Source organism: Necator americanus, chromosome IV, assembly GCF_031761385.1.
Source record: "Necator americanus strain Aroian chromosome IV, whole genome shotgun sequence".
Taxonomy (NCBI): domain Eukaryota; kingdom Metazoa; phylum Nematoda; class Chromadorea; order Rhabditida; family Ancylostomatidae; genus Necator; species Necator americanus.
The window spans coordinates 8,178,311-8,201,417 of record NC_087374.1 but is presented as its reverse complement, the minus strand read 5'-3'; the positions used below and the strand labels follow the sequence as shown (position 1 = coordinate 8,201,417).

The 23,107-nt window shown below is 39.1% G+C and overlaps 1 protein-coding gene across 2 annotated transcripts; it reads right to left on the bottom strand.

Moving 5' to 3' along the window:
* Positions 1-98: 98 nt before the first annotated feature.
* Positions 99-6,585, bottom strand: RB195_000649 (uncharacterized protein; the record flags this gene model as incomplete). Of its 2 annotated transcripts, XM_064197108.1 has the most annotated exons (29): positions 99-239; positions 306-401; positions 482-597; positions 670-771; positions 828-936; positions 1,002-1,357; positions 1,454-1,643; positions 1,710-1,778; positions 1,833-1,939; positions 2,313-2,459; positions 2,515-2,586; positions 2,644-2,671; positions 2,737-2,862; positions 2,980-3,147; positions 3,206-3,361; positions 3,439-3,590; positions 3,743-3,818; positions 3,877-3,979; positions 4,044-4,111; positions 4,175-4,264; positions 4,333-4,449; positions 4,507-4,635; positions 4,739-4,875; positions 5,456-5,547; positions 5,747-5,808; positions 5,864-5,989; positions 6,097-6,204; positions 6,364-6,441; positions 6,517-6,585. In XM_064197108.1, 29 exons carry the CDS (start codon positions 6,583-6,585, stop codon positions 99-101), a joined length of 3,390 nt encoding a protein of 1,129 aa, XP_064052989.1. The 2 variants fall into 2 exon arrangements, with proteins under 2 accessions (XP_064052989.1, XP_064052988.1); XM_064197107.1 differs by having other exon boundaries at positions 2,515-2,671.
* Between the last annotated feature and the right edge of the window lie 16,522 nt (positions 6,586-23,107).

The following is a 23,107-nucleotide window of genomic DNA, read 5'->3' as shown; positions in this document are numbered from 1 at the left end:
TATAAAAGCCCGATATCTTCTTTTCAAATACGTCACATGAAAACTACCAATGACTACGAGAAAAACCAACACCCGACTCCTTCTTATTACACGCTTATTCACCGCTTGCTGAACTTGCAGCAGAACTCAAGAGGACTCAATCGCATGTCATCTGCTCCAACTTTGATCACACAATCAGCCTCATCGACCGATATCAACTGTCCCATTACTCCCATCTCGTCACCATAAATCACACGAGTCTACAATAAAATTGTTTAGTAACCAGTAGCACGCAAAAAATGAAAGCAACAAAGAGCAAAATTTACCCAATCACCCTCTTGCGGTTTAAGAGGCTCGATCTGATCGAAATCTGCCATAGCAGAGCATTTCAAATCAGGAATGTAAACTTGACATCGTCCGTCCTGGAAGCGGGGATTAAAACAGAACTAACTATAAGAGGTGAGGATAAAGGATGCACTGGGAGCTAGCGCAATGATCAAACCTGAACACTTGTGACGATAGCCTCACGATCTTGGAACCGATCTTCATCATGATTACTTTTAATCGTAACAAAGAGATCTTCCATCACCCATTCCCCTCCTTCGAGGAAGTGTGCAGCTAAAACAGCTGCTTTGCATTGGATAAGACGCAAAACCAAAACCGACAGAGAACAACCAAAAAGTAACTCACGAATCTTCTGTCCTCCTCCGAATGACTCATAGTTGTTACGCACATATGGCGAAGGCGCAGAATAGTCGTACATTCCTCCAGGAGTCATTGGGTTATAATTACCTGGATAAAATAACAATCAAGACACTTAGCTGATGATTTAGCCTTTGAACACTCACCCATAGGAGTCTCTGGGGCAAAACCAGGGGTTTGAGGATTGAGGTTTGCTCCAGGTGTAGGCACACTATATGATGGAGATGCCGGCGCTTCGTACTGTGGCTCGTGGTCCTGCAATTGACTGGCGGTTTGAGGAGGAAATTCGCCTCAAAAGTAACTACAGAAAAACGGAATACCTCGTCATCACTACTGTCTCTACGTGCAGCAGCAGAAGCTGCAGCTGGCTCATCATATGAAGGAGTCCGTCCTCCATCATACGCAGGTGTTCGTCCACTATCGTAAGCTGGAGTCCTGCCGCTTTCGTACGAAGGTGTTCTGCCACCGTCGTAGGCTGGAGTTCTCCCAGAATCATAAGCAGGTGTTCGGCCGCTGTCATACATAGGCGTTCGACCACCGTCATAAGCTGGAGTGCGTCCTCCATCATAAGCAGGCGTACGTCCACCATCATAGGCAGGCGTACGACCGCTGTCATAAGCAGGTGTTCTGGAGCTGTCGTAGGCTGGAGTATGGGAACCAAATGGAGTTCTCCCTCCTGAACGAGAATATTTTGCATAATAACATTAAACGACATAATTTAAAATGTCTGCTCACATCCCTGACTTTCAAAAGTAAAAACAAAGAAGCACACCTTCGTCCAGGGCGTACATTGGCGTCTTTGATCCAGACCCATACATTGGTGTTTTGCTGCCAGCATACATTGGTGTACGTCCGTCGTCACCCTGAAACGGTGTCTTAGCATACTGCGTCATAGCCGACACTGATCCGCCTGGTGTGCCATCTCCAACGCATGCTATGCGAGATCTGTCGACAGAAATTGTCTAAATTTCGAAGTATTTTTAATATCCTGCAAAACAGAACGGAGCCAAATTCAGCAGTTTGTTAACCTTGCATTGAGTATGTAGCTCCACACGGACGGTTTGCTCAGTGGCGTCCTTGACAATACCGAAGTAGCCCTGAAATAGCAACCTCAAGATTAACGCATGAGAAACGTTCAAAAAAAAACTAACCTTAAGTGGTCCCTGAGTGATGCGTACACTCTTCCCGATAATAGCGTTGTCTCTTCGGATTTTGTTGGCTCCTCCGCCTCCTCCACCACCATGTCCACCAAAACCAGCTTAAATAAAAACTAATCAGAAGCAAAGCTGTTTGTAAATACCATGCAATTAGGTCGTCAGATTTTTCCGGCAGAAATGACGCTGTTCCCATTAAAACACTTTCTAAGTGTTTTTTCTAATTGATATTACTATCAATTCTACAATAGTTGACACTTATTTCCTTTCTTTATGCGAAAAAAGTCTCTTACTAAGCCAGCAATAAAATCTTAGGAAGGTTGAGTGAATTTGGACACATTTTACAAATTGTCAATCAAATTATTTGGTGTCAGTGTATTTAGCGCTGCACTAGCCCAACAATGAATAAAAAATACTTATGAGCTGCAGCTTCCACGCTGAACCCGAAGTTTCATATTAATTTGATAATTCACATACCAACATGATTCGGAGTTTTTCCTCCAACACTGTATCCACTAACACTCTGCGAACTTGAGTGAGCCGGAGTAGCACTTCCGTTATGTCGAGGTGATTGGAAAGGATTTGGGCTAGACATCCCAAGACGATTCATTGTCGGTAATTCATCTCAAATGATAGATAGTCAAAGAGGAAAATAAAACATCAAGAAACAAGTCCTCACTTCTTGTACTACCCGCACGGGCTCCGATTAATAGAAGATGTCGAGCTTTGCAAACCAGCATGCCGCTGTTCTCTACATGTTTCCGCGAATATACAAATACCCAGGATCGATACACATGTTTAATTTCACCCTGTTTCTCTTCCTCGTTCTTCTTCGCCTAAAAACCATAAATATTTATGATACCTAGAAGAGGACCTCAAGTACACAAACAGTGAAACTCACTGCGAAAGGGCCATCTATAATCTTGACCATATCTTTACACTGAATGGGGTTCTGCTGACTATCTAGCGCCTGCGAGTGACGAGTGTCTTTTTTGCCTTGTATTGCTTGCGGCTTCACACGAACAGTCTGTAATGTACATCAAATTTTGGGAATATAACGCAAACGTTCTAAAAGAAAATTTTGAAGATGATCGTTAGCCTTTTCGTGTATAGAAGAGAATAAATTCAAACAGTTGCGCCTTACCTTTCCATGTTGATTAAGGACCTCCATAGTTTCCTTTTCCAAACGCACTATCACACCAACATTCTGCTGATCCAGTTGAACAAGATCGTGGAATTGGAACTGCCCCAAAGAATCCACTCCTGTAGTAATATCAGCACAAAGTTGCACATCGCGAGGACGAGCTTTCATCTGCAAGGAGGTCAGGTGTGGGTGATGAAAAATTCACCATTGGGAAAAAAATCTCTACCTCATCCATGCTCAAATCACTCAAAACAACGACGAGATTATGCTCGACTCTCACAATAAGACCAGTGTCTCCTTCGTAACGCCCAGAGATCATTTTCACGTGATCTCCTGGTCGAAAATATTTACGAAGTTCTGCTACGTTGAGAGTTAGTGGTTCCTAAAAACAATCCGATGGAAGTCTGGAAGAACTTTTGCCAGAAACTGCGCCTAGTAAAAACAAAAAAAAAACCGTACTTTTAATTCTTCATGATCTGGCATCATCACCACTTTCGGTCCGTCCACGCTAACCACCTTACCGCGGAGATTGACCAACTCTCCTTCGGTGACTTCAACATTATCGCCAGGTGCAAAAAAGTGAGAGTTGTCTTTGATGGTCGTAGACTCCACTGAAACAATAAGCCTCGCTATGAAATGTTTTTTCCAATAACAAAACAACAGAGTTCGGGCTAGGCATCAAATAATCTTAATGAATCGTAAAGAAACTCGTAAAGAACTTTCAATTTCAACAGATAGGAAAACAGAAATGAATGAAACCTACATTCTTTCTTCAGATCTTCACTGGTGTCTTGGAAACGTTCCAGTTCCGCCAATGTGGGTTTTACGCCTTCAGCAATCTTAACAAAATATAAAAATTATGGATGTGTTATATAAATGAAACGACCAACAACTTACGATAGCACTCATAGGGAATGACTTATAGAGAAAACCTCGTCGGTAGCTGTTTCCTTCGAAAATAACGAAGTCGCCATCGTTCGTAACCTCTCCTCCAATTTCTCTTAAGAATAAAAAAACGCATAAAATATGTAGATTAAAAAACACACGGATAGAAAACCACGCACTTGATTCGGTCCAAATCGAAAAGACGAGGCATTGGGCGACGTTTCACTTTGTGGTTACGATCCGCTTCCTAAGGCGAGAAGCAGCAAATAATAAATGCATAACTAAAGCATTCAAAAAAAAAGTTCAGTACCGTCCTCAGCGCTCCTCGCATGCGAGAATAGTCAATACGTGGAACTATACGGAGGTTAACTTTGCTTTGAGCCACATCAACCCAATCGACCTGCAGATTTAAGTGGTTACAGAAAATTGCTTATTCAAAGAAAAAAAAACGAAAACGTAAGAGCAGACCTGAGCGAGATCATCTTTGTACATCGTTCGTTTAAGACGAACGTAAGAGTTGACTTTGAGCTGTGGAATGTCTTTGACAACTCTCAGTGTATCAACCATTTCTTTGATGGGTACCATCTAAAAACGTCCAAAGAATACAGGGAAGCAAATACAAATAAAAAAACAAATTCATACCGTCACGTTAAATTGATTCAAAGCCGATACACCGTTTATTGCATTGGCCACATGGGACTGTTTGAAAGCTTCAATGTAAATAATCCCTTTCAGCCCTTCTTTCACGACAACAGATTTAATTTGTAATGGCTGAAACAGTTAGTTCTAAAAACGTGGTAACAAATAGAAAAGGATAGTAGAAACAACTACTAAAAAGCATAGCAAGAAGAAGAAAATTAATGAAGTCAAATACCTCGTTTGTGTTCTCAAACGCCAAGAACTTTCTCATCAACTGTAGTGCGACGAGTTTCTCCTCGCCCATCCTACACTTCACTATCCATAAATTCGGATCCTTAGTGGAGGGAAGTAACCCGTGTTGCGAAATATCGTCTGAAAAGAAAGTTTGCAACTTTTCTAAGGTTTACAGCTACAAAGAATAATGCTGTCAAGTGCTATTTGTCAGCAAATGATGGGGAAAAATATGAAGTGCAAATAAACCAGCGCCCTTTCAAAAGTTTGACGTGGCTATTCAAAATACTAATTCTCTGTCCAACGTCAGAAGATTGTAAAGAAAGAAATCAGTTTGCATCACAACTATACCATCCCTCGAACATCCATACACAAATCAGTACAAAAAGAAAAGAAGAAGAAACTACTTTGAGAACCAATTATTCCCGAATTCAATTCTACAGAGACATCATTTATCTTATTTTATTTTTTTGCTATCATTTGACTTTTCTAGTTAGTTAACGTTTGAGTACTCATAGTTCGCTAGGTATGCATTTATCACTATGACACACCAGTATTTATCTGTACAAATTCACATGCATTCTGCCAGTTTTTTTTTCCTCGTTCAAAAAAAAGGTGAAATGAACAATACTCTACAACAACAATTACAAAAAATAATCTCAAAATGAATTGATTCCAATTTTCACCTATCTTAGATCATTAACAATTGCAAACAACGAACCAAGAGCAGAGTCATCATCGACAAGATCTCTGATAGGTTGTGTTTTGTACTTGTTCTCGAAATATCGACCGATTTCGTCCTCGTTCATGTTTCTAAAATTGAAGCATCAGCAAAGAGCGCCTGGTTATGAAAGATCACATAATCCTTGGAAAATATTCTGCTTGTTGTAAAAGTAACTGTTGGAAAACAAGATTTTTCTAAAGCGAAACTGCATAATTATACACTTCTGTGAGAACAAATATGAGTTTTGAAGTATAGAATACAGATTTGAAAAAGGGAAAAGAAATCTACGCGAATTTGTTCCGTTCGTTTCGTCTCCTCTCCGCATCCAGCTGTTTCATATATTTCTCGGCCTAAACAGTATTAATGTGAAACCATTCGCTTCAAGAAACCATTAAAGGAACGAACCTCTTCCTTTTCGTTGGGCTCAAGAGCACGATCTTCCTCATCATCCCATTCATCCTCATCTTGTTCCTCATCATCAACATCGACATCTTGCAAGATGAAATCCGAACCGCGCGGTCTTCGGTCCTTCTGCAATTATGACAATAAATCTTTTCATGACAAACACAATTTTTGCCATAGTGCGATTGAGAAAAAACTAATACGATAAAAAAGGATACATCAGAATGTCATCATACCCTCTTCTTTTTGGAGGACTTCTTCGATTTCTTACGTGAACCATCCGAGTCTTCATTTTCACTATCATCACCGGATTCTTCTTCTTCCTCTTCGCTTTCCGAATTAATCTGGAGCAATTAATATAGCAATATAAAACAACAAGTGAAAAAAATAAATAGACTCGTTGAAAGTCGTTAGACCGAAGCAAGACAATAACTATTACTGAATAACTAAGGCATGTGGGTCTTTTTCGCTAAACCTAGGGTAGATCAAAAACGAACGACTACCTTTCTCTTCCTGCTCTTTTTCTTCGAAGCTTCTTCTTCACTTTCAGATCCAGCGCCAGAGCCAGATCCACTGTTCACCTATAGTTGTTACTCGTTAGAAGAATCAATGCGAACACAAGTCCTACAAAACTAGAATACGTTGAATCCAGTAACCTCTTCCTCCTCCTCTTCGGGCTCCTCTCGTTGTTCTTGATAGTCACCATCGCTTTCATCACTCGACATTACTCAGAATAAATAGGATAAGTTGCACGAAAATAAGATTAGAACAACGAAAAACTAGAGCAACTCGAGGTGGCAAAAGAAGCTCCAGGCACGCAACGACGTTAAAGGCCGCGCGTCAACTCGCCGTGGAATTCGCCGTTGGAGCGCGAAATCGCAGCGTAGACACCATTCATAGGTTGGATATCTTTCTTCATTCGTCAGAATGGACGTATTGCTGGAGTTACCTATAACGAGGTGGTAGATCTGAACGCAGATCAGAAGTCTTATAGAGCGATGGGGGCTGATGGTGGGGTAGACGAGTATGGAAGTAGTACGAACTCAGGAACTCACGAACTTTTTTTTATATATAAGAAGTTTCCTTCCTTATGTTTTCGATGTCTTCTTCTAGAATCTGCGATCACTACCAGTAATTGGAATTCTCATCAAGTACGTAGAGAAATCTGCATATAGCCGCCGAGTAAATTCCTACCGATAACAGGGCGGAATATTGCTCCGATGGTACTTTTTCGGCGGAAAAAACTCAATGGCGTCCGATATTTAATTTATTATATTTATATTATATTATATTATTATTTTTATTTATTTATTTAATTCAACACATAGAGGAGTACATTAATTTTGCGAATTTGTCAAGTGATTGAATTGATTGAACCGTTGTCACAGCTTCCACAGATATAGGACCCCCAAATTGAAAACAGACTATAACTTCGAGTGATCGTGTAAGAAGAATTTCAAAAAAAAGTCTCATTATCTGTCTTATCACTGAGACAACGATAGGCATTTAAACTCTTTATCTTCATTTTCCGCGGTTCTGCGGTTTCCGCTATCTGTGCAGTCTCCGCAGAATACATCCGATTAACATGAGATGAAATTCAAATTCCGATGGCAGTTTTCCAGAAGAAAAGACCTTACGGACAGTGTCGAGAAGAAAAAAGTTGAACCGACGACACAACGTTCCTCAGATACATGATCTCCAAATTGAAATTGGGCCAAAACTTAGAGTAAGGCTGTCGCAGAAATCAAAAAAAAACTTCTACTGTTCTATCGGCGTCGGAGAAGCACAGCTGGTAAGATGTTTGGCTGCGACTGCAAAACGGCTCGAACCTGCCCCATTCCAACCACTCCATATATCCATCCGGGATTTGAATTGGTACCAAATTTGTCTGAGAAGGTAAAAACACTAAATTGACACATCGGCTTGTTCTCGCAAGTCACTGCAGAGGCTACGTTTACGTTACGTTTTGGTTACGAGTTTGGCGTTCGTAGACCTTGAACGATTCTGGATTGAGGTGAACGCGTTAGCGCAACCCAAGCGGGTTGGTTAATGCCAGACTGTTCATCCCTTATTCTTCAAACAAAATTCAAGTACTTTCCAACTTCAATACGCGAATATTTCAAGGAACGTGGGCAAGATGACCTCCCTGTAAGTTGATCGAAGAATCTTTTCTTTACCTGAATACAAAAACCAGGGAAGATGTTCCACATGCATCATCGGACGCACTAAATCCTGAGTTTTACTTTTACTAAGTTTTGTGTTACGTTCTTCGTTACCAGGCGTTCCTTTAGCAGAGGTCGCCTAGCAGCCATACAAGCAGCTTCGTTTCCATAGAGAGAACTTCATCATAACCACTGACGGAGTTCTCCAGACCCGCTTTTCAAGATAGGACCGCCGACTGCCACTGGATAAACAGACTCACAGCTTGGGCTTGTTGACGAGAAGAGTCGAAACCAAAATCGGAATTCGTTTAGTTAAGAAGGTGGATGCCAAAGCGACATTAGTTCACCTTTGCTTTGTAACCGTTTCATACTGTCGCTATTTCACTCCACGCAACCATAAAAGAACACATCCAGGAGTTAAAACCGTTGTCTGTCCACCCTGATTCCCGGAGGTCCTCGTCTATCTCCTCTATTCTATTCTCACTGTGAAGTACTTAATATGGTTAACAATATCGACAATTTGCTACTGCTTTGTAAAGCGAACGTTGCTACATCGTCAGCCTACTCGAGATCGACAAACGTGGACCTGAAAGTAGCGGGACGATATCAGTAAAACAATGTTTTTGAATGTTCTCAATGTTTCATCAGTGGAAGAGTCGAACATGAAGGAATCCACCACAGCCACCACCACCACACCATCAATACTTCTTCTCTTACTCTAGCTTCCACTTCAAATGATTAAAGGCATCACTCTACGAAGCTGAGGTGGTATGGATTTCAGGTGGAGTATTCGTATACGGGATCGTAGACTATGAAGAGGGGGTGATTCCGTCCATTTCTTCCTAATTGCCGTAAAAAACCGTCCCGGAAGATGCGGCTTCAGGCGTTCTGGCACACTATTTTCTACAGGGAGTTCGACTAGAGCGCGCCAGCCTTGTGCACGCGTCGTATCTTCCGGACCGTTTTTTACGGCAATTAGAAAGAACTGAATGGAATCACCCTCTTCTCCAAAATCTACAATCCCTTATAAGAATGCACCTGAAATCTGCACCACCTCAGATTCGTGGGGTGATGCCTTTAAATTAGAACGGTATGAGGTTAAATCATTCTCGTGCCAAAATCCACTGCTTTTTTCATCGACGTTACTGAACGGGAACGATCCGCGTGACATCATACCTACATCAGCCGTACTCCGCTGTTCGATTTGCTTGTGTGAGCACCGGTAGTACTTCCGTTGCAAACCACAAGCAAAAGCGTAGAGCGTTCCTCTTTGCGAGGAACATTTTAAAGGACCTTCTTATCACTAAATTGGCGGCCTTCGTGTTTGGATACCGTTTGAAAAGCTCGGCTCTGATACAACGCTTTTAACATGATCCCTCTCTTCCTTTTTTGGTCCACATTTCAGAAACTTCATTTGAGGCTGCAAGCAAGAGGGTAAAGCGGTCAGAGTCATTGAACGCTTTGTCAATAGGATGAGTTGGAATACTCCTTTCGTGCAAGTGAGAAAGAGGACACTCATAGTTCTATCCTTTGACAAAATTCGAGGTTTGGAGACGTCAAGTTTCGCAAAGAATGTATGGTAAGAAAGGCCAGACATGTTATGCATTTCAGTTTAAGCCGTTCTATCACTGAAAACTTTGACATAAATTTTAAAAAAAACACCTTTGAAACCTATCACTAAAACTGGTTACCTTTAAAGCTTTCCTCGAATTTTCTTCTGAAATGAGGCTCCTGCCGCACGGCTTTTTTTTTTCTTCAGATTTTCGTTGGCGCTGAGAGGCGCTACGTCTCTTTACTTGGCTAAGGCCGGCTCAATTCAACCCAGCAATGGAACCTGAAGCAAGCCCCCCCGCTCCCTTGCCCTCCAGAAAAAAAGAAACCAAATAGGCGCCAATGTATCCCTCTGCTCACGAGTTCCGTCCGACTACATGGTTTTTGCGAAGCTCCCCGTCTGGCTTATGTGACGTATGCCAGCTATTCGATCATTCTGTCTATTAATCGGGTCTCCTTTTGCAGGAAACCATTAAATAACTCATTAACTGGATCTGCTTTTTCGGAGATACCATCAAGCAACTTCAACGTTCGCCGCCCAGCGATAGATAATTAACTTTTTGCCCTGAACTTCTGCCAGGATAAAAAGGATATTGAAGCTTGAAGAAGGAATCATCAATATTACTAAGATAAGGTGTTTATAGCGACTATATCCATAAATCTTCCATATTCATACCCATAGACCAACTATAATAACCATAGGATCGATTTAATAGAGCTTTTGACTCTTGGAAAGTGCAAAACGAAGAGAAAGTTCCTGCAGCGGAAGAGCACTTGTTGCGACAGTCGCGTCGCGTGCGTGCAGTTGAATGCTTTTGGAGCCAGTTATGTGTAGCGCAGAGTAAATTTATAAAGTTACTAGTCAAACTCAAAACAGTCAGTAAAGCATTCCGTAAGCGACAAGCTTAGAAGTGCACCTATCGCACCTTTACAGGAAAAAAGAACTTTTTAATTCATTGGACACTCAGCTCATCTATAAAAGATGGATATGTTGATCTCCTGCGACAGAAAATAAGGATGTTGAGAAAAGGCGTTACTTACTACGCCGCAGATATTACTGCTAAATGAATATTTCTATTTTTAAAACATGTGCAGGTTTTTTCCTCTAAATTAAAAGTCTGTTATTTGTGAAAGGGCAGACTTTTTTCCAGATATGTTCCAGAATTTAGAATCAATGTTCTGGAGAATGAGCATTATTTATGATATCATCTAAGAGTTATCAGTGCATTTCATAAATATAGTCCAAATTAAAGGCATCAAAGGTGGTACGAATTTCAGGTGGAGTATTCGTATACGGGATGGGAGACTATGGAGAGGGGGGTGATTCCGTTCATTTCTTCCTAATTCCGTAAAAAACGGCCCGGAAGATACGGCTTCGAGCGTTCCGGCGCACTATTTTCCACAAGGAGTTCGACTGGAGCGCGCCAGCCTTGTGCACCTGAATCAAATCAGAATCGGTGGGGTGATGCCTTTAATCTCACTTTTCTCTTGATAACTATCGTATTACGGATTTTCTAGGAGATTAGGAATTCTTAAGGAATTAGAATAAGAAAACACTGTAAAATGTTTTATTTATTATGGGTTTATGGTACTATATTCATAAATGCACGCTTGCGCACGTACTTACTCGTTACTGCTGTTCTTTTCCCTCTAATATTTTCTTTTCTCTAAATTGGATATACAATATTTTAGAGTAAATAATGAATAAGAATATTATAGTGGCATTTTTTTGCATTACATAAGAAACCATCATACGTGAATTTTTGAAAAAAAAAGAAAGAAAGAAAGGTAACAAATAAAGCAAAATAGAGCAGAGAAGAGTAAATGAATATTTTTTCATTGCTACAATTTTGTGCTGTATATTTTCCTTTTTTTTCTTTCCTTCTGCAGATAGTGGATAGCCTGAGGCAGAATCCAGACCTTTTGACTTTTGCAAGATTTTTAATGTTGCTCTAGCTTCGCCTGAAATTATTGTGTTTATTTCGAGGTTGGTGGGAGAGTGTGACCAGTCGGTAAGAGGTTTCACAGCGTCTGGACAGTCGGTGATTTAGGATCATCCTGGCCACTCATCTCCATAAGGCTCATACTTGTTTAAGAGCGTAAAAATACTGATCGGATACATCTATTGACTCAGATGCAAGTCATTTTTGAGTTGTACAAGCACTCGTTGATCTCTGTTATTCCGGAATGAAGTGGAATACAGATTGGGGGATACCGGAAGAATTGATTAACACCTAGTACCTTATCTTTTTCCTTTATTTCGTGCATTTGTGTGAAATCCAACATTAAACACTGAGAAACAAATTGGAATTTGACTTACTGGCGGAGGAAAAATGAATACGTGTACACGCAAAAATTATACTATTATATAAAAATTATATATTGCAAAAATTATATTATTGTGTCAAATTATTATATGATATTCTACTGCTAATGAAAAAGTTCAGTAAGGCACCTAATAAAGATTTTTTTAGCAGCGCAATTGCTAACAAAAGGCTTCTTGTAGTTGGTTTTTGTTAGCTTATAGAGAGACTTGTCTGCAAAAATACAAAATTTATGAGAAGGAGAGAATTTCTCTATTTGGAGTAAGCTAGGTTTTTAGAAATTACTATAAAAAGACTTTTTATGTACATGAGAGTCTTTAAAACTCACAAAATTTGAAATACTGCTTTACTGTCGTTTTATAGTATCCATAACAAACTAATAAATACGCAGTTTTCCGATACTTTCAGCGCGTTGAAACCAAACTGCCTAAACGCTCCTTTAAATGCAACAAATTGTAACAAAAAAAAACTTCGTGAAGTTACTTTTTTGTAACAAAAACCTTGACGGGTCTTCATGTCAAGATTAGATTTCAAAAACTTTATAATTATGCGGCTTTATAACGTAACAGTGGCATGGTTGGTGGCCTTCTCAACCTTAGTCAACAGCCATCAGTCAGAAGAGTGGTGGCAATATTTACCTGCTCGTGAACAAAAAAAGGGCAGGTGTAGCGCAGTCGGTTAGAGGTTCCGCGGTCTACATGATCTATCTGATCCATCAGAGGTTCGAATCCGCACTAGTGCACATCAAGCATTTCTCGCGGGTCGGTAAATTGGTACCAGACTTGTCTGGGAGGATAAAAAAACTGACATATCGGCCAGCCCGTGCAAGTCATTGTATAGGCCAGTTACACGTTCGTAAACCTCAAACGATTCTGAATTGAAGTGAACGTGGGGGGCGCATCCCAAGCGGATTCATTGACGCCAGACACTTTATCCTTTATCTTTTTATGAACGAAGAATTGTCTTCAACGTTCCAGCAGGTTTTCCGAGTTATCACGAAGAAGAATAAGAAAATTTTAAGATTTGTACATCATAAGTTCGAGTCCGAGCGAAATATGTACATAATCATTCATATAAGGTTGTGGATGTTCTGTTAGGACTTCCAGAGCCTCAAAACCAAAAATTTCACATTCTACGAGTAATCAAGCTCAACATGGCTGTAGGCGTATTTCATTACAAATAAGAAAGAAACATGAAGTTTTTATGATAACAATGAACTTTGCTGAAGTATCTACGTACTTTCAAAGCATTTTGATTTTTCAAAGTTTTTTTTTCGTTTGCACTTTCGTTAGCAAAGTAGTAAGTATGGAGTTGTTGACGGAGATTAACGTTCTCGGCTTAAAGGCAGCGTATCACGAAATTGATGTGGTACGGAAACCGCAGTGAAAACGTTTCTGCACGCTACGCATCCGCTAGCGAGCGGTCTAAGATCGATGCGGTCTTCCTACCAGCCTATTCATTCGAAACCAATGAATGGGAAGCTGGGAGGGCTGGAACGTGTACAAGGGGGCAGTGTCCTAACGCATCTCGTAGGAACAAAATCCGTTCCCACGCATTTTTTACGAACAGGGAAGTTGAGCGGAGCCAGGCTGGTCTTCGTCATCTACCACCTAAGCCCTGGGTTTTCTCTGGAGTTTCCCTACCACGCAATTTTATGATATGCACTGCACCCTTTAATGCACTGCTGATTCTCCGCTTTGTTAAAGTTTTCTGTCTTCTGGACATCTTTAATGGGTCTGCACGCGTCGTATGTCATTAAGTGAAAAACGTGCTCATAGCAACTGAACTGAGACGATAGCACTTCAAAACATTCCCAGACAGTATGGATGGATTAGACGTCTGGCTTTTTCTTTGATGGGCGCTTATCCTTCCAGAAAAAAGCGTAGCGGTTTAGTCTGTTCTCATTATAAAGATTTTCATTCTTCAATGTTTTGACTCACGTATACTTTACTTCATGGGCTGTTAGATAGAGCTTTCGTTTGGTTCAAAAGTTTGATGGTTTGACACTTTTTCCCTCGGATTTTGCTCCTCATCATCGATACTCTTTTCGTCTCGTACTTGATCACTGGAAGTTGCTTTTTCGGAGATTTCTTAAGTGTTTTGGTTGTGTGTTTTCACTAATCACCTTGAAGAACGCTTATGCAAAAACATCCTTGAAAACACCTACTTGTACCACACCTTAGCGGTTCCAAAGATCGCACACTCGCCGTTTGTGTTGGTTAGCACCAAAAAGCGATGTCCTTTTTAAATTTCAGCTGTGTTTTTCAAAAGGTTTTGAAGGAGGAAGAGTTTTGAAGAGAATTTTTGGCAGAAAAAAAAGAAAAGGACTTTACTCTCAAGATTTGGAATCGTAAAATTTTTCCCAAAAATCATTCAAGTGCAGAATTAATACAGCATCGATTGGAAATTAAAATATAGTTTTAAAAATTTTTTGTCTTTATTTGGTAAAAGGACGACATTACTATCCACTATCTGTGGTTGACGAAGGAATATTCTAGATGATTCGAATCTGGAAAAATCGTAGGGTGACTGTGAGGTCTTCGGGATCTCTATAACTGAGTCTTTTGATGTTTAACACAACTGTAAATATTTTTGTAAAGGAACAACAATAATAATGTAACGAGTCTATCATTCCATTGCTTCCTTTCAAGCGATATTTCATTACCGAAGCTTTATTTACTGATTATGGACGAACTGCAGTTTAGTCTTTCCGTGGTCTGTCGCTTCACGCCTTCACAACACCTCACATCGACAACATTTGTGTCCTGCCTCGTCGCGTATTTTTCCTCGTCGGCAATTTTTTTCCTCATATTCGCTTCTCTTCTTTAAATACTGCTAAGAAGACCCTTTCGCTCATTTATTTATTTAATCATGCTGCTCACAAATCGAAAGAAAAACAGCTAGAAGAGTTAGAAAAATGTGACTTTCATCATTTATTACGGAAATAAAGCTTGACTAGCAAAGGAATTCCTCTTTAGAAGGGAAGACCTTTAACAACAACAAAAAATGAATCAACAAAAAAGCGACAGTATTTTAGCGATAACATAATACTATTGCTGTCATTAACAGAAATGTTTTATTCCTGTATTAGCAAAAAGCAAATGTTTTGCTATTAACGTTGGCATTTGCGATCTCCTGAGATATTCACGTCTGGATTAGGTTACGTCTCTCGTAGAAAAAACGCAACAGGAATGAGTTCTGCACTTCCAATACTTCTTCAGCGCACAAAAATGATCAATATAGAAGCCTTGATTGTTTGTTTCCGGTTGAGATAATTGTGGATGCTTTTTTCGAACTTCAAAGTGCACGCAGAAACAAAAAGTATCACCAAAATGTTACATGTATAGAGTTTTATGGCGGATTTCTCGCTTCACGAGCTAGCAGTACTCCGCTTTTTTAATCTGGTGATTTCAATTCTTCAGATCATTAAAATAAAAACGTATCGGACCTGAAAGTGCATGCAGAAACAAAAAGTATTTCGAAAATGTTACATGTTTAGAGGGTTTCATGGCGGATTTCTCGCTTCACGAGTTAGCAGTACTCCGCTTTTTTAATCTGGTGATTTCAATTCTTCAGATCATTAAAATAAAAACACATCGTTTTCGACATCTTCTGCTTTTTGAAATTAAAGTTATTTAATTATTAACTTAAATTGCAATTAAAGGCAGCATATCACGAATTTGACGTTGTTGTGGGAATCCGCAAGAAAAGAGATGGGGTTGTAGATTGGTTCGGGATTCGGTGTGGCTCCGCTCTTCTCTCCCTAATCTCGTGAAAAACGGCGAGAGAACCCCTTTAGTTCCTCTGGGGTTAGGACGTGCCTCTATGCACACGCTCCGATCCCCTCAACCGCCTACTCAATGGTTTCAATTGAATCGGATGCTGAGAAAACACAATTGATTCTCGGCCGCTCGCATTTGGTTGCGGCGCGTGCGCGTGTGGCGCGTTGCAACTGAAATCGTCGTGGAAGACGGTGTCTTCTACGCCACGCTGGGTTCTGCAATCCACTACTCGAACTCCACGTTTTCGCTGTTAATTTCGTACCACATCAAATTTGTTGTATGCTGACTTCAAATGAGTCATGAAAAACTCAGAAAACTACAGAGAAGAGGAGGGCGAACATGTCTCTTGCGACTGGAAAACTTAGAAGAGGGGCTCTTCTTCAACCCTTGATTACTGTACCACTGGTCCGTGAACTGTCTCCGAAGTTGGAATTCCTCTTTTTAGAGCGCGAAGACTAGCACCATTCAAAACTTTCAAGCAATGGACCTTCTCCAAAGACAATCAAGCAATCTCAGCTTTACCGTCTCCGTTAAATGCAAAAAAAAAAGACTTGTGAAATTCTCCTTTTCACCAAGGTTACCCCTTATTTTGATAATTCGAAAAAACAACCAAATTATAATTATATTATAAATTAAGTTGAGAAATACTAACAACTGACACAAATATTTTGTAGAGCAACGAATTCTCTTCCAAATGGTAATATTTTGCCGATATTCTTAATTTTCAAGTGGATTTTTAGTTAGAGAAAAAAAAATGCGGCCATAAATTATTCTTCAACTAATGTTATGAGGCCACAAAAGAAATACAAAAAAATCTGTACATGCACACACATCAATTTCTACATATACGTGAATCGAGCGATTAATTTTGGCGTAGTCCCCATGATGGTCGGTCGATCCACGTATTTCATCGATTCTTAAATTGCATGGCCGGAAGAGAAAAAATTATTCTTCTTATGACAACTGTTTGTCCTAACCAATATTTATTTATTTCACTTTCCTGGACTGCCGCATATCAAGAACAAAAATGTGTGTTGAATCAAAATTAAAATCCACACACTGGTTGCTACTCCATTCACAAAACCTTCAAAGCTCTTCTACTGCTGAGATGTCTCCGCTCGTCGCCATGCGTCGCCACCACGTTTGAACCCGATCGCTGCTCAATTTTCACAGCAGTTACTCTGCTTTTAAGGGCATAATATTACAAAATTGAAAATATTGCGGTCTTTTCACTAAAATATAGAGATAGCGGCTTAGATCATGAGAATGTGCGCGATCGCCCCTGATGTCCGTGATCATTTAAAAAAAACGGTGTGGGAAAGGGATTTGGTGGCCAAATTTTTCTACGAGACACCTAACAACGTGCCACATTTAGAGTACCGAAGTGTAAGCTATCAACGGCCCGCTTTATGACTCTGTCTTGCTTGCTCACTGGCAGAAGTTGCTGGTAACTGCGTGCTTTCGTAGATGTGACACGTTAATAGGTGTCTCGTAGGGGGATTCGATCGTCAAGATTTCTTGCGTGCGTTCTTCAAGACGATCAAGAGAGAAGTAGTCGCGCTCATATCATCTATGTATCTACATCCCTAGCCCTATCTTTTCGTGGAAAAATCCTATATTCATTAATTTCAAACCCATCAAAACCTGTAAAGATTCTGCGTTCGAGTCGCAATCGTAAGCGCAACGCAAACGGATTGATCAACGCTGCGCAAACGTAACACATATTATTTAATCCTTTAAGATTCTAACTTCATTATTCCAACTTCAACATTCTACTTCAACTTATTTTTCACTTTTTTTTTCCAAATCATTCTCGTAAATACCGTAAACATATAAATAAATAATATAATTCCAAATCATCCTCGTAAATATACAAATATACAATAATAAATAAATAAATAAATAAATAAATAAATAAATAAATAAATAAATAATCTGCGAACCTCAAGAGGAACCCCAGAAAACGGATCAGAATTGATAACAAAAACCGAGGACACTATTCCTAAACGTTCGAATGCCTACAATTCCAGGTCCTTTCGTAACACCAACGGCACTAAACATGCAATATCAAGAAGATTTGAAACAGAAAAAATTAGTTTATAATTTTTATTTACGTTAACGCTTTTTGCACTCCGAAAAATCTCTTATTCTTCTCACATCCTAGAAGAATTACGGTAACTTTTTGCAAAAATACTTTCCAAAGCAATTTTACCGTTGCAGAACATTCTCGCGATTGCACAAAGACAGTAATAAATGACATTTAAGATATATTAAAGCCAAAAGTTTGAAACGAAAGTATCCGGAGCGGTTCTCCGAGTTTTTTGTGGCAATAGTTTTCCCCAAAACAAATAATTGAACCATCCTTTAAGGACTCAATTGTGGGACACATTCCAAACGAAATTCATACATTATGTTATGTAATGGTAATTATTTATTTTGGAAAAAACCTCTGCCACGAAAAACTCGGAAAACTGCTCCGGATACTTTCGTTTCAAAATATCATTCCCGAAAACATGATTAGGGCCTCCTCATGCCCCCATATGGAGGGTTGATAAATAAATTATTTCACTTTTTCTCCTGCTATATTCTCATTAATGAAGTCATTGAAGATTTTTTATTTTATAGATTCTAGAATTCAAATTCTAGAAAAACTACGGTGACTTTTTGAAGAAATACTTCCCATAGAAATGTTCTCATTGAAAAAATATGACGATGATGAAATTCGATGAAAAAACTATGAAAATAATAAAAATCTTGAGGATTGACTTAAATAATCGTAAGGAAGTCGTTTCAGCTCTTCAACATCGAAAATTACAGATTTTCAGCTTCTCGGAGACGCAGGTGGTGTTTTTTTTTCGAGGTGCTCGCACTAGTGCGATAGAGAAGCACATATGCAGAGATTTTCATTCGACATCGTGTCGGATTGAGTTTTCTTCGAGCTGTGCTTTCCCTATTTTTGCCCAAATTCTCTTCCCTTTTTGGGATAAAAGACATAAAACCAGGTCGCATTTTATAATGCCAAATTCAAGCTTTGCAATGATATATTACTTTCCATAAAACAAATTTTGCTCCATTATTAAGTCGTTTTTAGAAAAACACTGGAAAGTTCTTGTTTGTCAACCTTATACTATTCGAAATAACATGTATTCTCAGAATCAGAAGAAGTTCCTCGGAAATATTTAAATAAATGGATAGCTGAACTGTTTCCAAAGGTTACTTCCTTCGCGTTTTTGATTCATTTTTTTCACAATCACTTTTCCTAGGATATAACTTTGTAGACATGCTATACATGGTACAAGCCTATTAACTCTTCCCCGGAGAGTCCTCCAATTAATTTGAAGCGTTTCGATGTCGAGTAACAGCGGCCAGCTCCAATTGTCCAAAACAAGCATCACATGCAGGGTCCCATTTTAAACATACTCCCAGAGAGCTTCGAGAGCTCTAAGCTATCCAGCTATTATTCTCTTGGCCATTCCTCTGAGCAATCGTAATAGTAAACTCAAATAACTCATATATCTTGAACGTAATGATGTTTTATGGGGCTCCAAGCATCGATTCTGGTTTTCCAAGGTAATTTACCTTAGTGTGATTGGTGCATTTAGATGGTTATCGAGAGAATAGAAGACTGATGACCGCACATTAACTTCTAGCTATCCGTATATTTTTTACCCTCGTTTCCGTTCCGATTTCCGGTCGCTCTTCCGCCCCGAATGAGCTTAGAAATTAAGTTGTGTGCATACGAAATAACATCTTCACCTTTTTCCCATCTTTTCTCCTTTTTTGTGAATTACGCAATTTCCGGGCAATCTTCATTCTGATTTCCAGAAAAAGTGCAGTTAATACAAAGAAAAGAAATCATTTCCATCTATTCACAAAATAAACATAAAAAAGTTGCCCTACGAAAACAGCTGAAATTAAATAGCGGCAGTCTTTTTGCGCTTGTAGTTTAAATACTAGCTTAGCATTGTTTCTTTTTCCTTTTTTTCCTTAATTTTTCAAGTTTTTTTTCTCTTCGACGTGTATTAGTGTACAATGATTGAGCCTATAGTGATGTGACGTCTGCTGTGTTCATTAAAAATTTTGATGTGCTAAAGAAAGCAAAATGTTTTCACTTTTAATCTCAATAGTTCTCACGTTTAAGAAAATTCTTTCGGTAAAAATAACATACAAATTCCATTAAAAATATAACCGCATCTATAAAAATGTACTGATACCGTATCTAGATAAGACTGTAAAGTCCATCTAGAATTTTCAAGATTCTGGACATCTTCTCGTATATGTAGGAGGATTTTCCAGTAAAAATAACATACAAACTCATTTGAAGATATGATACCGTACCTAAATAACACGGAACACCTAGAAATTAGCGTTATGATACCGTAATATGTATACTGATAGTGTATCCAGTAAACGCTTGGAACTTTTCCTAGAATGTTCAAAAATCTCAAGCACGACATTGACTTAATCGAGTTTTTTTTCGCGGCTAAAAGAAAAAGAAAGAAGATCCTAGAAATTGCAGGCATTAATCTGCTCATTTTTCACGTGCCCTATGCAATTTCTCACTATTCATTTGGAATTTAGCGCCTTCAGAACGATGCTAACGTTTAAAGGCATGGATGCTAACGTTTAAAGGTATGCGGCGGTGGAGTATTCGTATACGGAGTCGTAGATTATGAGGAGGAAGGTGATTCCGTTCATTTCTTCCTAATTACCGTAGAAAACGGGCCGGAAGATACAGCTCCGACCGTTCCGGCGCACTATTTTGTACTTCTTTTTTTGAGTTCGATTGGAGCGCGCCGCGTCTTCCGGACCGTTTTTTTTTACAGCAATTAGGAAGAAATGGACGGAACCACATCCCTCTCCATAATCTACTATCGCGTGTACGAATAGCCCACCTAAAATCCTCGGATTCGTGGTATGCGTGGTATATCTTTAAACGGTTTTTATTTCACACAGCACTTATCCTTAATCCCCCTTCCATAAAAGATACCTCTTTTTTTGTTCGAAAATGCCTCGATTATACGTATTATTTTCTCGTCATCAACGGTCCCTCATCTCATCCGATATTAAAGTTCTTAGGTGCTTCATACGTGCGAAGTTTTAATAAGTCAAAGAAAATGTAAAAATGGTTCTTTGATGAGCGGTTAGCATAAAGTAAAAAACTAAATGAGGATATCCTTTACTGCTATTATATTTCTTAGCCTCATTTTGCAAATTTGCAGGCTTTAGAGGCATCGTAGCACGAAACCGACTATGATGCGATTTTTCCGCGAATAGATAGATGTAGAGGTGATATAAGAGCCCTATATGAGTTCGTGTCCACAACGATGCAACTTTTTACGCAAATAAAACGCTGGCGCTCCTGTTGTCGTCCCTCATTTAGTATCTAACTATTAATTTGAGTCATAAACAGCTTCGATTTTGTTTTTCATACATTTCTTTAGGTGGCGGTGGTAAACAGTTGATTGTGACGTATTGAGCTTCTCTCCTAACTCTCTCACCCACTGTTTACTTGACGTGGATTTTGGAATTTGTTCCGATATTGACTCTAAAATATCGTCGTCAAAGTTTGAAGGGCTCCTTCCCTTGTTTTGTCTTTCAACGTCACATATCCAGAACGAAATTTGAGAAACCAATTTTTAACCGCACGACTGGTTATCTCTCCTTCAGCGTAGACACTGCATTTTTTTTTGAGCCGTGGCCGCCGGCACTTTTTGTCGATAAGATCGACTTCAATCAATTTTTCCTTTTGTGCTATTATGTACTGTGAACTGTTAGTCAAGTATTGGTTTTCTGTCAACCAATAGACAATTTTTAAATCCTCAAAGCATCACATGGCGTCATCGTATCTTTTTTTTTGTTCTCAATTTTCAGGATAAAAAAATTACCTAACTTAACAAACCTAACGTGCAGAACATTAGATTGTTGTATAAAGGTTTAACCGAAGTTCTTCCTGTGTAGCGATAATAAAAAATTACTAGTTTGGGTAACTCACTGTATACGTAAACAATAACAAAAGGTACCATGTACGGGGGTTTGTGACTGAACCTAATAATATAACCAGCGTTGAGCGTGTAGTTTGGTAACGATCCTCGCAAAAACCAGGCCATGTTCATGTGACAATTAAAATTTAAATTTAACAAAGAACAATTTCAAAAATTTGATTAAATATTCACCCGATTGCGTTTTAAAGTATTGAATATGACTCTAACGACTTTGTGTGTGGAAAATTCCCAACAACAACGTACACTTGATCGTGAATTTCAATCAAATAAGCGGAATTAATATAAATAAAAATAAATGAAATAATAAAACAATAAGATGATAATGAAATAAATGTATATAAACTACTTCATTAGCACAATTGTAGAGTCGTTGAGGACTTCTAACGGAATCACTGTCTGATCACTGACCACTGGCTTTTTCTGGGTTACTACAGTAACTTGCTGAGCGTGATCAGCGTTCGTATTCGTTAAACGCACCCCTTCCCCATTCTATTCGTCTAGAGACTCAAACATCGTTCATTTCGTGTTACGCTGCCTTTAACGCCAACTTTTTCATTCCTTGGATCTGTAAATCATCTTTTGTCCCTTTTTTTTTCTTCCTCCTTTTTTTCCCTTTTTCCTTGAGGCGTCCTTTATTCAGATCTTGTTTTTTTTTCTTCTATATAACATCACAGCTTTTCAAATCCAGGAGGAATTCCGTTCTTTCGTACATTTCCCTAGTCTACTAGTACAAGTTTTTACGGAAGATTCCAGACTTTTCCAGCCCTGAGTCTTTCACAGTTGTTCTCAACCCGTCATATTGGTACCTACAATATTAGAGGTTTCATATACCAGTTTTCTGTAAGACATATTTACCCATGTTTATTTCAACTTATTAGATCAAAAACCATTTCGACTCTATGTACAGATAAAAAATAAAAACAAATAATAAAAAATAAAAAGGTTTATTAGATGGAAGAAGAGAACAAAGACTGACAAAGACTACTTGTTTGTTTGTTTGTTTGTTTACTGAAAATAGAAATACAATAAAAATTATCATTTTATCATACAAAAACGTAACTGATGAGAAACAGCCACTGCCTTCTCTGCCAGCAGCAAATCTACTGTGAAGATCCTCGACCAGGAAAAAAGGAAACGGTTTTTGTCCAGGAAAAAAAAACGGTTCTCTGAGAACTCATTTAAACAATGATGTCGATTTTAGCTAGAGGCTATAGCCTCTGAGGAATCGTTCGGAAATGCAATGGACATTTTCGAAGGATTTATCATCGTCCTTCCCGTTATCCGATGTATACAACGCTATGTAGAAGTACTTGTGAGAAGTAGGGCTGAATTTACGATCCCTCATTCCATACGCGTTTCTTTCGCTCTCATTGTCTCCGCTTTTTGAATTTCTGGATTCCAAGGAGGTGGATTCGTGGGACTT